Below are 13,083 nucleotides of genomic sequence, written 5' to 3'. Positions count from 1 at the left end.
CCTCCATACACGTCCTTCCAGTGGAGGCGATCCTGCCTTTGCTGGTAAGGGGTAGGGAGCCCCTGAAAAGATCACAGGTAGCAAGGAACTGGATGAGGAGGGCTCCTCTGGGGCAGGTCCCATTGCTCTGCTGCTTGGTTGCCCAACCTTGTCTCTCCTTGTCTTAGTGAGAGGTTGCCCTCACTGGCACCTGGCCTTTGTGCCTGAGGAGAGCTCATGTGGCACTGTTGCTTTGTCACCTCCAGCCTGAGGCTTGCAGTTTGGAAAGGCACCCCCTAACAACACCCAAAGCTACCAGCAACCCATACCTGCCCAAGGCCACTATGCTCATGTTAAAAAGAGGGCAAGCATTCCCCTCCTATTTTTAAAAGAGGGGGCATGGCTTATCTTCCCCACCCAGTGCTGGCACCCCTGGGCTCCCACTGTTTGGGAGGGCAGATGTTCTCCATGCTCAGAGCTCCAGTAAATCTTGATCTGTCTCAGCCTTGCTGAGTCCTAGAAACCTTGAGGAGCAAAGGAGTTGCCATGCTCTCTGCCACCACACACACCAGCCCCCAGCAAGAGTCAGGAAACATGGTTGAGGTATCACTAGAGCTCAGAGGTATGGCCCTTCCACACTGGCTGGCAGGCCACTGTTGTGCATTAAGCCATACATTTTTTACAGCGGATAGCAGTTCCTGCTCTTGTGGACTGTAGAGCCAGGGACCCTCATGTCTTCAGTACTACAGTGGCATAGGGCCTGATCCAATGACTAAGAAATTTCAATGTGGATTTAGCTGATGACCTCAGTGGGCTTTGGATCTGGTACATACACCTTGTGTCTACATGTGCCCCTTCCTTTCAAAAGGGGCATGTTAATGAGTGGGTTTGAAAGATGCTAATGAGGTGCTGCAATGAATATGTAGCGCCTCATTAGCATAATGGCGGCCACAGTGATTTGAAAGTGCGGCTGTGGAGGTGGGACCTTCTGAAAGGACCCCCACCCCAATTTTTGAAAGCCCTTCTTCCTATATGGGCTACATCTACACTAGCCCAAAACTTTGAAATGGCCATGCAAATTTTAGTTTACTAATGAAGTTTACTAATGAAGCTCTGAAATACATATTCAGTGCCTCATTAGAAAGCTGACAGCCATGTCACTTCGAAATTGACATGGCTTATCCAGACAGGGCTTCTTTTCGAAAGGACCCCTGCAACTTCAAAATCCCCTTATTCCTATCTGCTGTATTTCAGTGCTTCATTAGTGAACTTCGAAGTTTTGGGCTAATGTAGATATAACCCATATAGGAAAAAGGGCTTTCAAAAACTGGGGGTCCTTTCAGAAGGTCCCATCTCCATGGGCGGTGCACAATTCGAAAAGCCACACTTTTGAATCGCCACAGCCGCCATTCATTGCAGCGCCTCATTAGCATCTTTCGAACCCACCCATTAACATGCCCCTTTCAAAAGGAAGGGGCTCGTGTAGACCCAGCCAAAGTGTTTAATGCATTAAAAACTGAGTTTTTATTGTAAAAGTCCTTATTTGTGTGCTGGATTTGTTTTTCACTTATAGTTTGTTCGGGGCAGCACCTTCAAAGAGATTCCGATGACGATTTTCAGTAAGTTCATTTGGAACATTTCCAGATATATTTGGTGATCTTTCTTTTATAAATTGTTGCCAGTGCAGCTTCAAACATTTTTTTTAACTCAAATGAAAGTTATCTCTATGACATGAGGACATTCTAATGGTGTATGGATGAAAGAAAGGTAGTAGAAAGGCATAGGCTTGCATTTATTGTGTTCCCAATGTTGTAGTTTCATATTTCACATCTGTGATTGGGAAGCATTGCAGAAGGAAGCAGTTTAAATTCCTCAGGCTGGGTGTTAGGAAAAAAAATGTCCTCTGCTAGTTTCACCAATAGCCCAGTGTTGGGGGACAGAACAGAGCCACACTGTCACCAAGAGGCAACAGGAGACAGCATCAACCTCTATACAAGCCGTGCTCAAAACCCCCCCTTCTCGCGTCTCTTCTACACCCCCAGTGATGCTGTGTGCCCTAGGAACTGTTAGAGGGAAGCAGTCACTATGGCTGGCCCCTGTGGAGTGGGGAGCCATAAAGAGGAGTGTATCATTCCCTTGCTCCTCCATTAATTGAGTGTTGGAATTAGGATTTGGGTCTGAAGCACCTCAGTTTTCTGGTTTATGGCTATGACTACTCTACCAGGTGTCAGTATTACTTACATTGCTCAGGTCGTGGAAAAGCCACGCCCAGAATGATAGAATTTACACTGACCTAAGCAGCTGCACTGCTGTGTGCTCATTAAAGTAGCCCCAGCCAGAGGTTCTGATGCCACAAAAGCTTACACAGACTTTGGCTCACGCCTCCATCCTTGTAGGATCACTGCCCAAGCCTAGATAGAAATGGAGAACATTGCATTGGCATTTAGAAAGTGCGTAATGGACAGGCTGAAGTTCTCAGCCTGAAATGAGTCAATATTGTTTTTCCTCTCTGTACCACCTGTGCTGTTTCCTGAAAAGAATGTATAATTCACTTTTTCAAGGAAAAGTTAGAAAATTGAATAGTGGGAGACTTGTGCTTTCATTTGTTTATCTTCTGCTGTCAGGGAGCTAACATTCTCTTGAGATACAAACAAAGGTACATAACATACTTGTGTAGTCTCAACATGGTGATCCTTCAGCCAAGAACAAGAGTGGAGCTATACATACAAAAAACCCAATCAATACAGGTGATTTTTCTGTTGAATAGTTTTCTTCCATGTATTATGTGTATAATGTCACAGCTTAATCACCTCAGCTGAGTAGATTCTTACTCTGGAGCTCTAAAAAAACCACATTTTTCATACAATACTTCACACTTATTGTACCTAATTCTTTATGGTCACACAAGGTCTGAAAGAGCTGTACTACAAAGAGCTCATAAGACGGGAAAAAATATGTTTGGATGCTTTTATGTAACGGTGCTTCATGTTCCACTTTCTGTACTTTCAGCCACTACATTTAATGTAGAGCCAAATATTCAAGTGATTGAAGGCAGATTCCAGCCCATCACCAGAAAAAAGGGTAAAACTGGCTCCATTTCAGCTTGAAATACATTGATGTGATAGGATGAATTTTGGAACAAAATGTCCAGATTTCCACATGTTGCCTGAAAAGCAGATATAACTCCTAGAAGTGGCCAAACTTTTGTGAACAGAAAAATAAAAATCATTCTTAAAAGGCCTATTTTCTAAAGGAATTTTTTGTCACTGGCAATGGCTAGCATTTAAAGAACCAAATTGTTCCTTTTCTCAATAATATCTTTGGTTAAGTACCACAACAATACTGAGGTGTCGGCAAATAGAAAAACATAAAATAAAAGTTTTGATAGTGTTTTGTTTAACATTTTTAAAAAATGGGGCATTGTACAAAAAATGGACTTGTACCAAATATTTCAAAGTGAACACATCAGCATGTTTCATAGAAATAAATTTCCATTTTCCAACTAGTTCTAAGAAGAATGTTGGTCCCAGCCATTTGGCATGGACATTTTAGGAGGACTTTTCTTTCTCTGCTTCTCAGGAATGATCTCCTTTCCCATTCTACTGTCTGTGGAAGTTGTGGTTGGACCATAGAAAGTTGGATAGAAATCTTGTGTAGGTTTTCAAAAGCATTCCGTGTTGACCTCCCTCTACTGCTACTGAATTCCATGGTAAAACTCCATTTGAGTTTTTTGGAAGCAGAATAAAGTCAACACTGAGTACTTCTGAAAGTCTCTCATCCCCTCTATGTAAATTCAATAAAAAAATTAGCCATTTAAGTGCCAGCTTGTGAATTTGGAATCCTAGGGAAGAACACAACTCCATTGCTTCCTTGGGCATCCACCACCTCAGTTAGGAAAACATAGGAATGGCCATGCTACGTCTGGCCAAAAGTCCACCTAGCCCAGTCGCCTGTCTTCCAACAGTGGCCAATGCTTTGTGCCACTACAAAACCCCTACATCCCATTGGAATGTTCCAAAGGGAATTTGCTGAAGTCAAATTCATCAAAGAAGGGATTAAATGAATGCTTTTAAAGTTTCTATTAAGGTTATTATTTACTATTGTTGGTGCTGAGAGAGTTTCTTCCCAACATGGAGGTCATGATCTTGCTTGTTCCATGGTTAAGGACAATGTGAAATGGTGTAACTTGGCACTGTCTGATGCATAGGTCAAAACCATTCACCAAAGAAAGATGAAATAACATTGACTTGACTATTCATCCTGACAACTGGATGGATGAATTTGCTGGCAAAGCAGTAGTCCTACCTCTGGCTATACTGTTGTCTATGTTTTTGTTTGCCGGAACTGTGACTCAGTCCAAGTCTCACCAATGATGATTAAGGCACACTTCTAAGAAAACCAGTTTCAGCACTCATGGCTTGCCAGCAGCAGTTGCAGCATTTCCCAGATGACAAAATGCCTGCAGCTGCCTTTAAAAAAATCTCCTAAAGTTGCCAACATATTACATTTTCTAGCTATGGCGAGAAGGCATAGACAGATCATAGTACAAAAGGAAGATTTAAGTGAAAATATATACACTGCCAAAGTTGCTTCAGAGTTTGGGGCTGGGCTGCCAATCCTAACCTAAGCACAAAAGGAATGCTTTACCCAACACGCTATGTGCCATATATTTTAATTAGACTAGGCTGACAAAAAACTGATTAAAGATTAAAAGGAGCAGAGTTCATAAAATATCACATACTTTTTTGAATAATCGTATTGAATTGTGTGATCAAATTCTTTCAAACTCTGTTATTATGTATTTGTTCAATATACACTCTATTAAAATGCAAAAATGACTCTAAATTTATAGCAGCAACCACTTTTATTGATGTAGTCACTAAAATATTTATGTATGTTTGTCAGAAAAAACAGGTAAAAAAGTCACGAAAGTAGTTGGTGGTGCAGCAATTCCAAAAGTTAATCAAGGTAGGATTTATTAACAGAGCTATATGTTTTGTGATGCACCAGTGTGCTCTAGATGTTGAGTCTTTTAGCTAGCTATTTAACTAACTAGCTAAAAGCTAATCTGGGACCCTGGGCATCACCTCCTATTGAAAACATATAGGAGGTCCAGAAAGTCTGGACTTTATTGTGCTAACCACTTGACAATAAACAGATGGTTTATTGATGATAATGATAATTTAGAAAAACCTTGCTATGGAATCAACTTCTGGGGAAGGTCAGCTTTTTTCAAAAAAAAAAAAAAAAGAAGGGGCCTGTCTGTTACAAAGAGAGTAATTGTACAATAAATGTCATCTAATAAGGTTAAGGAGTCTGCCAAAAACTCGGTAAAGGGAGGTGCAAAATCATATTTCTCACTTGAGAACACCATGGCTACGTCTACGCTAGCATTCCTCTTTCTAAAGAGGCATGCAAATGAAGGAAATTGAAAATGCAAATGAGAAACATATTTGCATATCTGGCACCTCAGTTGCATATTTTTCTTTTGAAAAAGCTTCTTTTGAAAAAAGAAAAGCAGTGTAGACATGACTCTTTCAAAAGTACACCCCATCTTCGAAAGAACCCTTCTTCTTAAAAAGAATAGGAAAAAGGGTTCTTTCGAAGATGGGGTTTACTTTTGAAAGAGCCACATCTACACTGCTTTTCTTCTTTCAAAAGAAGCTCTTTTGAAAGAAATATATGCAAATGAGGTGCCAGATATTTAAATCTGTGCCTCCTTTGCATTGTTGATTTCCTTCATTTGCATGCCTCTTTCGAAAGAGGAATGCTAGTGTAGATGTAGCCCATAATATTCTGTGAAGAAAGTGCACTGATGTTGCATTTTAAGCTCAACTGCCTTACATGCAGAGATGAGTCTCAGCTCGACACACAGCTCTGACTTTGGATCCTGGTTTTTCACTGTCTTAAATTGTGTGTCATTACTGTGGTCAATATGAAATGGGGATAAAATACTAACAGACTGGGGTGACAATCTTTCGGCACCTCAATCCCTGAGTGCAAAGACAACAGCCACCTACACACTAGTTTGTAGAGACTGCTCCACTAGCTTCCCCTGTGCCTCTGCTTGAGATATGCTGCCACTTGCTGGATGGTGGCTGCTGCAGAGAGATCCTGCAAGGAGGTAAGATTGATTGAAACAGAATGAACTTGGCTTCTGAGCAGTTAGCAGAAGACAGGGCCTTGAAAAGTGCCAAGAATCCTCCTTTGTTCAAGCCCAACCCTCCCTCACACCCAAAAATCTCACAGATGTAGTTCCATGCAGAGTTCCATGGTGGAGCATATGTAGAGGGTCCTGAGCACTGGGGGCAACGCTAAACAGGAAGCAAGTTTTAATAATTGCAATTTTACACCATATTCATTGTTATTTGCAAGTATTCGGACAATACCCATATATTAATGAAAATACTGAAAATTTCATGAACTTTAGCACTATAATGGACATAGAACCATCATTGGGTGCTATTAATTTTCCTCCTTTTAAATGGAGAGGAAATAGTGTGTGGGTTGAAATCCTGGCCCCAGTGACATCAGTGAAGCCAAGACTTTACTGTAGGGCTTATGGCAGCACATAGATTTACAGACACTGCAGAAACAGGTAGCCTGGGTATAAAGAGCAGGGTAGGAAGAGAGACACAGCTTAAATGAGTAAAGTGCCCTACGTGCTTGACCCATAGGACATCTATCCTACCGTACTCTATAGGCCCAAGCAGTGCTCCTATGTCTACACTGATGTTTCTGGTGGTGCAGTATTCCACCGCCGCCTTGCTGCCACACCTTTTCCCCACCACTGTAAAAGGCTTTGGCTATGTAGAAAGTTTCTGGCAGTGGGTGGCACCAGGAAGGCTCCAGCAGCAGTGAAAGGTACCTACAGGTTACTGAGACTTTCACTGCAGCATGAAGCTATAAACTGAAGTGACAAATGTAGAGGCAGTCTGACTTTCACTGTCATGGAACTACTTGTAATACTGCATACTGACCACTGGGGGCAGCCACAGCTATGGCTTCCCACCTGAAGATTAGTCTGTTAAATACAGGGAAGCAAATCCTAGTGTGATGATTTTGTTACAGACAGAACACAGGTTAGTCAACAACATTTGAAATTCCAGATATACAAAAGGATGCAAGATATCATATCTCCAACTAGTATGAGAAGAAAATGCAGTTATACAGGTGTTCTCGTGGATGGATACACTTAGTTATTTTTCTCATATAATCACTGCCATTATGCAAACGTATTATTATAACACTAATCAGAATGGAATATTATATGTTATGAGATCTTGCGTGGAGGGTGTTAATATTTTTCTACCATATCTGCTTCAAATACTATGTGTGTTCCTTCCGTGCACTGAGAAGGGCCATATATATTTGTAACAGGTCGATTTACTTTTTTCAATAATATTTTTCAGAGCCATCTATTACAACTGTCACAAAAGTGATTGAAGGAGAACCAGACTTCAAATTGCTCAGAGAAGGCGAGACAATAACTAAAGTGATTCATGGAGGTGAATAAATTTTCAGTGATGATACTTGATTAGGTAGAGTGCTTATGCAAGATTTACAGTTTCTAGTTACATTTTAGTTCAGCAAAGAGCCATGTAGTTTTTTATGAGTCAGCAGATTATTTCATTCATAAAATACATTAGTATTTCATAGCTACTCATTACAGATTTTGCCTGCCTCTTCCCAAAACATTGTATCTGATGTTAAATTTGCAGCACTTCACATGTTGGGCTGCCACCTCTCTCAGATTAATTCTGTTTGATAGCTATTGTCCTGCCTTCTAAAGTGCAGTGGGTAACAGCATGATAGAAAGTGAATTTATTTTGACCTAGAAGTGAATCTTAGGCAAGTGGGACTGGAAGGGATCTCAGTAGGTGATCTAGGACAGTCCTTTGCACTTAAGGCAGACAGTTATTTCCTCAGTTAGTTCCTTGGACAGTCTAGGATGTATTTCCTCACACCCTGCTGACCTGAAAACATCTAGCCTGTGTAAGGCTACTTCTGTACTAGAGAGTTTTGTTGACAAAACTCATGGAACATCTACACACAAAATGCATTTTGTTGACAGTGTGTGGACTGAAAACGAGGTGGCATCTAAGGCTAAAATAGGGAAAGAATGAGTTAAAAATTACATAGGCTACGGCAACACTGCAGCGATCTATCGACAGAAGTCACTGTCAGAAGAGATCTTCTGGCAAAACTTCCGTCAACAGATCACGTCCACACACAAAAGTGGATCCAAGGAGCAGTTCACTCTGTCGACAGAGACTATGTCAACAAAACCTGGCACTTCCGCTGACAGCATTTTGCCTCTCCGCAGAAGATCTGTTCTGACAGGAACTTCTATGAACAGATCACTGTAGTGTAGCCACAGACTTAAGTAATTTTTAACTTGTTCTTTCCTGATTTTAGCTTCAGTTCCCACCTCATTTTCACTGGTGCACGCTCTGCTAAGTCCAATTGCCACTAATCTTTTCGGTGAAAAGTGAGACAAAAAAGTCACATAGCAATTCTGCCACTTCCTCATTTTCTGTTATTGTTTTTAACCCCATCAATGAGTAATGGGCCAAACCTATTGGTTGTCTTCTTGCTTCTAATGTATTTGTTGAATATTTACTTGTTACCCTTTATGTCTCTAGATAGTTTAATCTCATTTTGTCCCTCAAGCGCTCTAATTTTGTCCTTTATATGATTGTGTTGTTTGTTTATATTCAGACTTCATAACTAGATCTAGTATTTACATTTTACTGGACTTTTTTGAGTTCAGATCGTTGAAGAATGCCTTGTTTAACCAAGGTGATCTCCTACCATACTGCCTATCTTTCCTATGCTGCAGGTTAGTTTGATCTTGAGCCCTTACTAATGTGTCTGAGAAATACTACCAGCTCCCTCAAACTGTTTTTCCGCTTATATTTGCTTCCTATGTGGTCTTATCTACCATCTCCTTGAGTTTGCTAAAGACTGTTTTTTTTCTTGAAATCCATTATCTTGATGCTGCTGTTTTCCCTTCTAATGTTCTTCAGAATTGTGTACTGTATCATTTCAAGATGCTTTTCACCCACGTCCATTTCCAGTGGACACTGGCTTATCCTCCCACTTCCTCAGATCTTTGAAGTATTTATAACAAAAATGGACCTCAACCAAATTTTTGGATGTGACCATCCCTGGACTTGAAAAAAGCTTAGGTCTTGATCCAGATCCAAACACTGAGGCCAGCTCAGTAGGGCCATTCTTATTATTGTTAATTTGTAATTCAGTAGCACCTACAAATCCCGGCTGAGCTCGTGATCCCATGGACAGCTAGATGCTGTACAAACACATAGTAAGAAACAGTTCCTACCTTAATAGTTTGCTATCTAAATAGACAAGGCAGATAAGAGGTACAAGAAGGAATATAGACACAGAGAGGTAACGTTACTTGCTGTAGATTTCAAAGGAGGTCATTGGCAAAACTCTTGAGCCCCTGACTGAAGACTTATGTATCAGTTGACTTACTTTCCAATATGAATGGAGGATAACCATTCACAAAAAGCACGTCCAGTATATTCTTAACCACTTTAATTTATGTTTTAAAAAATATCATTACAGAACCTGTTATTAAAACATACACCAAAATCATTGATGGACAACCTGTGGAGGTGACTGAAAAAGAAGTGACAGAAGAAAGAATTATTCAAGGTAAGCTATATAAAGCACCTTTCTCTTCCTACTGGCTAAAATCTACCTTTCTTGACTAGGCCAATCTAAGCCTCTCTCAAGTCCCATTTTAGCTCTACTGCAATATTCTACAGAAAGATGAATGCCACCCAGAATTTGTAAGCACTTTCCACTACTCATATGGGAGGTCAACTGCTGGTATTGGGTTGTATACAAATGTGTGTTGACATGTGTGCAATATTTTAAACACAATGTAGACATCTGAAAAATCAATGTGTTTCTGTATCTCAAAAAGGAGTATTTTTCAAACATTTCACTAACATACACCAGGGTGGGATTTTTTGTTTAGTTGATTGAGTTCTGATTTTTGCTTGGTTGATTGGTTGTTGTTGTTGTTTTTATTTTAAGAGAAAAAAAGTATTGACTTCTCAGTGAAAATGGGACCATTTCAAGATAAGATACCTAAAGAAAAACATAAAAAATTCACATTGTTGCTATGGAAAGAGCAATTTTACAGATGATTAAATAAGGGAAATTTTGGGAGTGTGACAACATCTCCTAAATTAAATTTAAATGTTTAATATTTTCCAGTAAAATATTGTTAGCATTAGAATAAATTAATACATAATTAACCATTAATTCACATAAAATTATGGGCATGGGGGTAAATAAAATTTCAAAAGCACTTTTATAAATTAGGTTTCTAATTCCCATTTTGAAAATTAACCTAAGACATTTAGCACCGTAAGTTCTTTGAAAGTAGGGAGAAGCTTCTTCCAGATCTCAATATTGCATTTAGGTATCACGTTTAACAGAAACATATACTCAAAATCATAAATAAAGACAAAAATGTGCTTGATGTTTTAGAGAAGAAACTATGTTAAAATGTAATAATGCAGTCTTTGTTTCAGTGCTGCATCTTTTAAACTTAATTTCAGGTCCTGAAATCAAATATACCCGAATTACTGCAGGTGGCCGAGGAGAAACTGAGGAAAATTTGAAGAAATTGATTGAAGAAGGTTAGTATTTTTCTTCTCAAAGAAAAATGTAGGCTCCATGGGTATTTGATTGCTGAAAATTATGCATCTTGTAATTTTAATTAATATACATACAGAACAAGGGTCTAAGCCACAAATTCAGAGCTAGAGATTAAACCCTCCAACATTTAGGAGTGCTCAAAGCTGAAGATTTGAGTTGATCGATTATAAACATGTAGAATTCCTCAAAATCTGAACTTCATAGTGGAGTTGTCTGACCATATAAATGTGTGATTGAAATGCAGTAGAGGTCTACATTTTTCAACAAGACAAGTTCCACATCAAGACAAGAAAAGAAGTCCCAGAAGGACCTGAGAAAAGCATATTACAAATGACTTATAACTGGTATCTGCCTCAATATGTACTTCATTAACAGTTCATTTTACATAGAACTGCACATATATAACATATACTGAGAACTTATAAAAATGATTGTTCTTCTGTCATGATTATAACAACCAGATGTGTGCATTGAACTTTTTGTACTAAATAGATTTTGTAGTCATGCAACATGTTCATTGATGTACTGTAATTTAGAACTCTGACTGTGTCATGTAAATCAACTTTATGCCATAAACATGTATCCTCTCAGAGGTTACCAAGGTGACCAAATTCATTGAAGGTGATGGTCATTTACTTGAAGATGAAGAAATCAAAAGACTCCTACAGGGAGGTTAGTGAGTGTATGGCAACTAACCTCTCTATAACAGGTTGCGACGATTGAAACGTCTCTAAGACAAATTGATCAATTAACATTTTAAAGATTGACCTATCTGATCTAGTTTCAATCTAAATCTACAAAAAAAAAAGTCATGAAGTGGCAAACTCTGAACAGTCAATTTTTATACTTTCATTCATCAAGAACTAATAGAAGTATATTTGTCTTTCAGTCTTTAAAATGTTACTTAGTTCAAACCAAGGAGAGCAATGAAGATTTATTCCATTAGCTGCAAACCTTTTTCCAGGGAAACATTGACTTTCAGAAACATTAATGAAAAGGAAACTGTTAGACTGGACTAAATTCATTATACTTTTCTGTTCTTCGGAAATGAATATTCATTGCCCTCAAGTTAACAATCAAAGGCATGTTTAAATACTGACAGGTATTGTTCATTAAAGTATTAACTTTAATTCTCTCCAAGTATAGCATTCCTGATAATGATTATCTCTCTCTCCCTCCATCTGCCTCTCAGTTCTAACCGTTTTAGCAAAAAATAACCAGTAGATGTAGAAAAAAAATAGAAGAATGTGTGCAGATGAAATTAATTCTTTATCTCAAGAAATGGAATGTCTTCTGCTTATTGCATAGATTAGAAGAACCACCTGCCATAGCAAAGGTGAAAGTGGCAAAAGAATTCAAGTATAATGGGAAAATTTAGTATTAACCTGACTACCAAACTCAACAGGATAATTGGCTGTTTCTGGAAACATACAGGCCTCTGATTTAGATGAATTGAACCCATTTCTTGTGGTCTTGTTATTAATGACAAGTTTGGAAGTGAAGTGAGTCAATACAACACTGGACTCTAATCCTACAGACTAATTCAGCTAGGCCTCAAAGACATTTAGGCATTCTGACTTCTCATTAGAATTAGATGCCTAAGTACCTCTGGTGATCTGGGCCTCAGAGATTTGCATAGATTAAGATTTAATAAATACAGAAGAATATAATACATTGCTTTTTCATAAAGTAAAACCATGATGACTACCACTCAATGGGCAACCTTCATTTAATTGTTTCTTAGCAGACAAGCAAAGGGGACTGCTCATGAAGACTGACCTGCTACATTATCTTAACCCACTGACTTCTCTAGGTCAGAATTAATGCACTGTGATTAGGACAGGGTGAGAGAGTTTGCATCACTCCTGAATATAGTGTATACATTCCAGAAGACAAGTCTCAAGGGCTGCCTATTGCATACCCTTTACTTGAGCTAAATTAATTTAGAATTACTTTAAAATTCGGTTAGAAATTTCTAAAGGCATAGCAGAAAAACTAAAAACACTGGACTAGCTTCCATTGTCTGCAGTGGGGTTGCAGTACTCAAACATGTATCATTTAGCAATGATGGGTCTGCAAAGCTCCACTGTTGTGAATTAGCATGTCCTGACCCCTTGGACCACTTCCTCATTATATAGCTACTGCCCTAATTTATCAAGATGTGCAATTAAATACAACTAATCTATTAAGATAAATGACTTTTACAGATTTATGTGAGTGCTACATTAAGTATTAGCAATGAATTGTGTGATACAACATAGTCTACTGAATTCTTTTCTTCTCTTTGCTATCGTGAGGTGGTTAGGAAAAGCTTCTTGCTTTGTGTAATGGATCAAAAGATCAGATTATGTTTTTCTTCAATCTTCCCTACCCTATGCCTTGTTTTAATCCAGCGTTTTACAC

General features: G+C 38.9%; 1 protein-coding gene across 5 annotated transcripts in view; it reads left to right on the top strand.

The window, feature by feature from the left end:
* Positions 1–13,083, top strand: part of POSTN (periostin) — a 55,595-nt gene that overhangs the window by 37,499 nt on the left and 5,013 nt on the right. For 2 of the 5 annotated variants that reach the window (XM_074986889.1, XM_074986871.1), the window contains exons 16-22: positions 1,553–1,598; positions 2,989–3,060; positions 4,885–4,947; positions 7,392–7,487; positions 9,574–9,663; positions 10,581–10,661; positions 11,272–11,352. In XM_074986889.1, coding sequence (XP_074842990.1) covers positions 1,553–1,598; positions 2,989–3,060; positions 4,885–4,947; positions 7,392–7,487; positions 9,574–9,663; positions 10,581–10,661; positions 11,272–11,352 — 529 coding nt within the window. The remainder of the gene's footprint in view (positions 1–1,552; positions 1,599–2,988; positions 3,061–4,884; positions 4,948–7,391; positions 7,488–9,573; positions 9,664–10,580; positions 10,662–11,271; positions 11,353–13,083) is intronic. The other 3 variants (XM_074986881.1, XM_074986905.1, XM_074986896.1) reach the window with 3 other exon arrangements.

Source organism: Carettochelys insculpta, chromosome 1 (assembly GCF_033958435.1).
Source record: "Carettochelys insculpta isolate YL-2023 chromosome 1, ASM3395843v1, whole genome shotgun sequence".
NCBI classification, from domain to species: Eukaryota; Metazoa; Chordata; order Testudines; family Carettochelyidae; genus Carettochelys; species Carettochelys insculpta.
The sequence above is the reverse complement of the archived record's forward strand: the minus strand, read 5'-3'. Positions and strand labels throughout refer to the sequence as shown.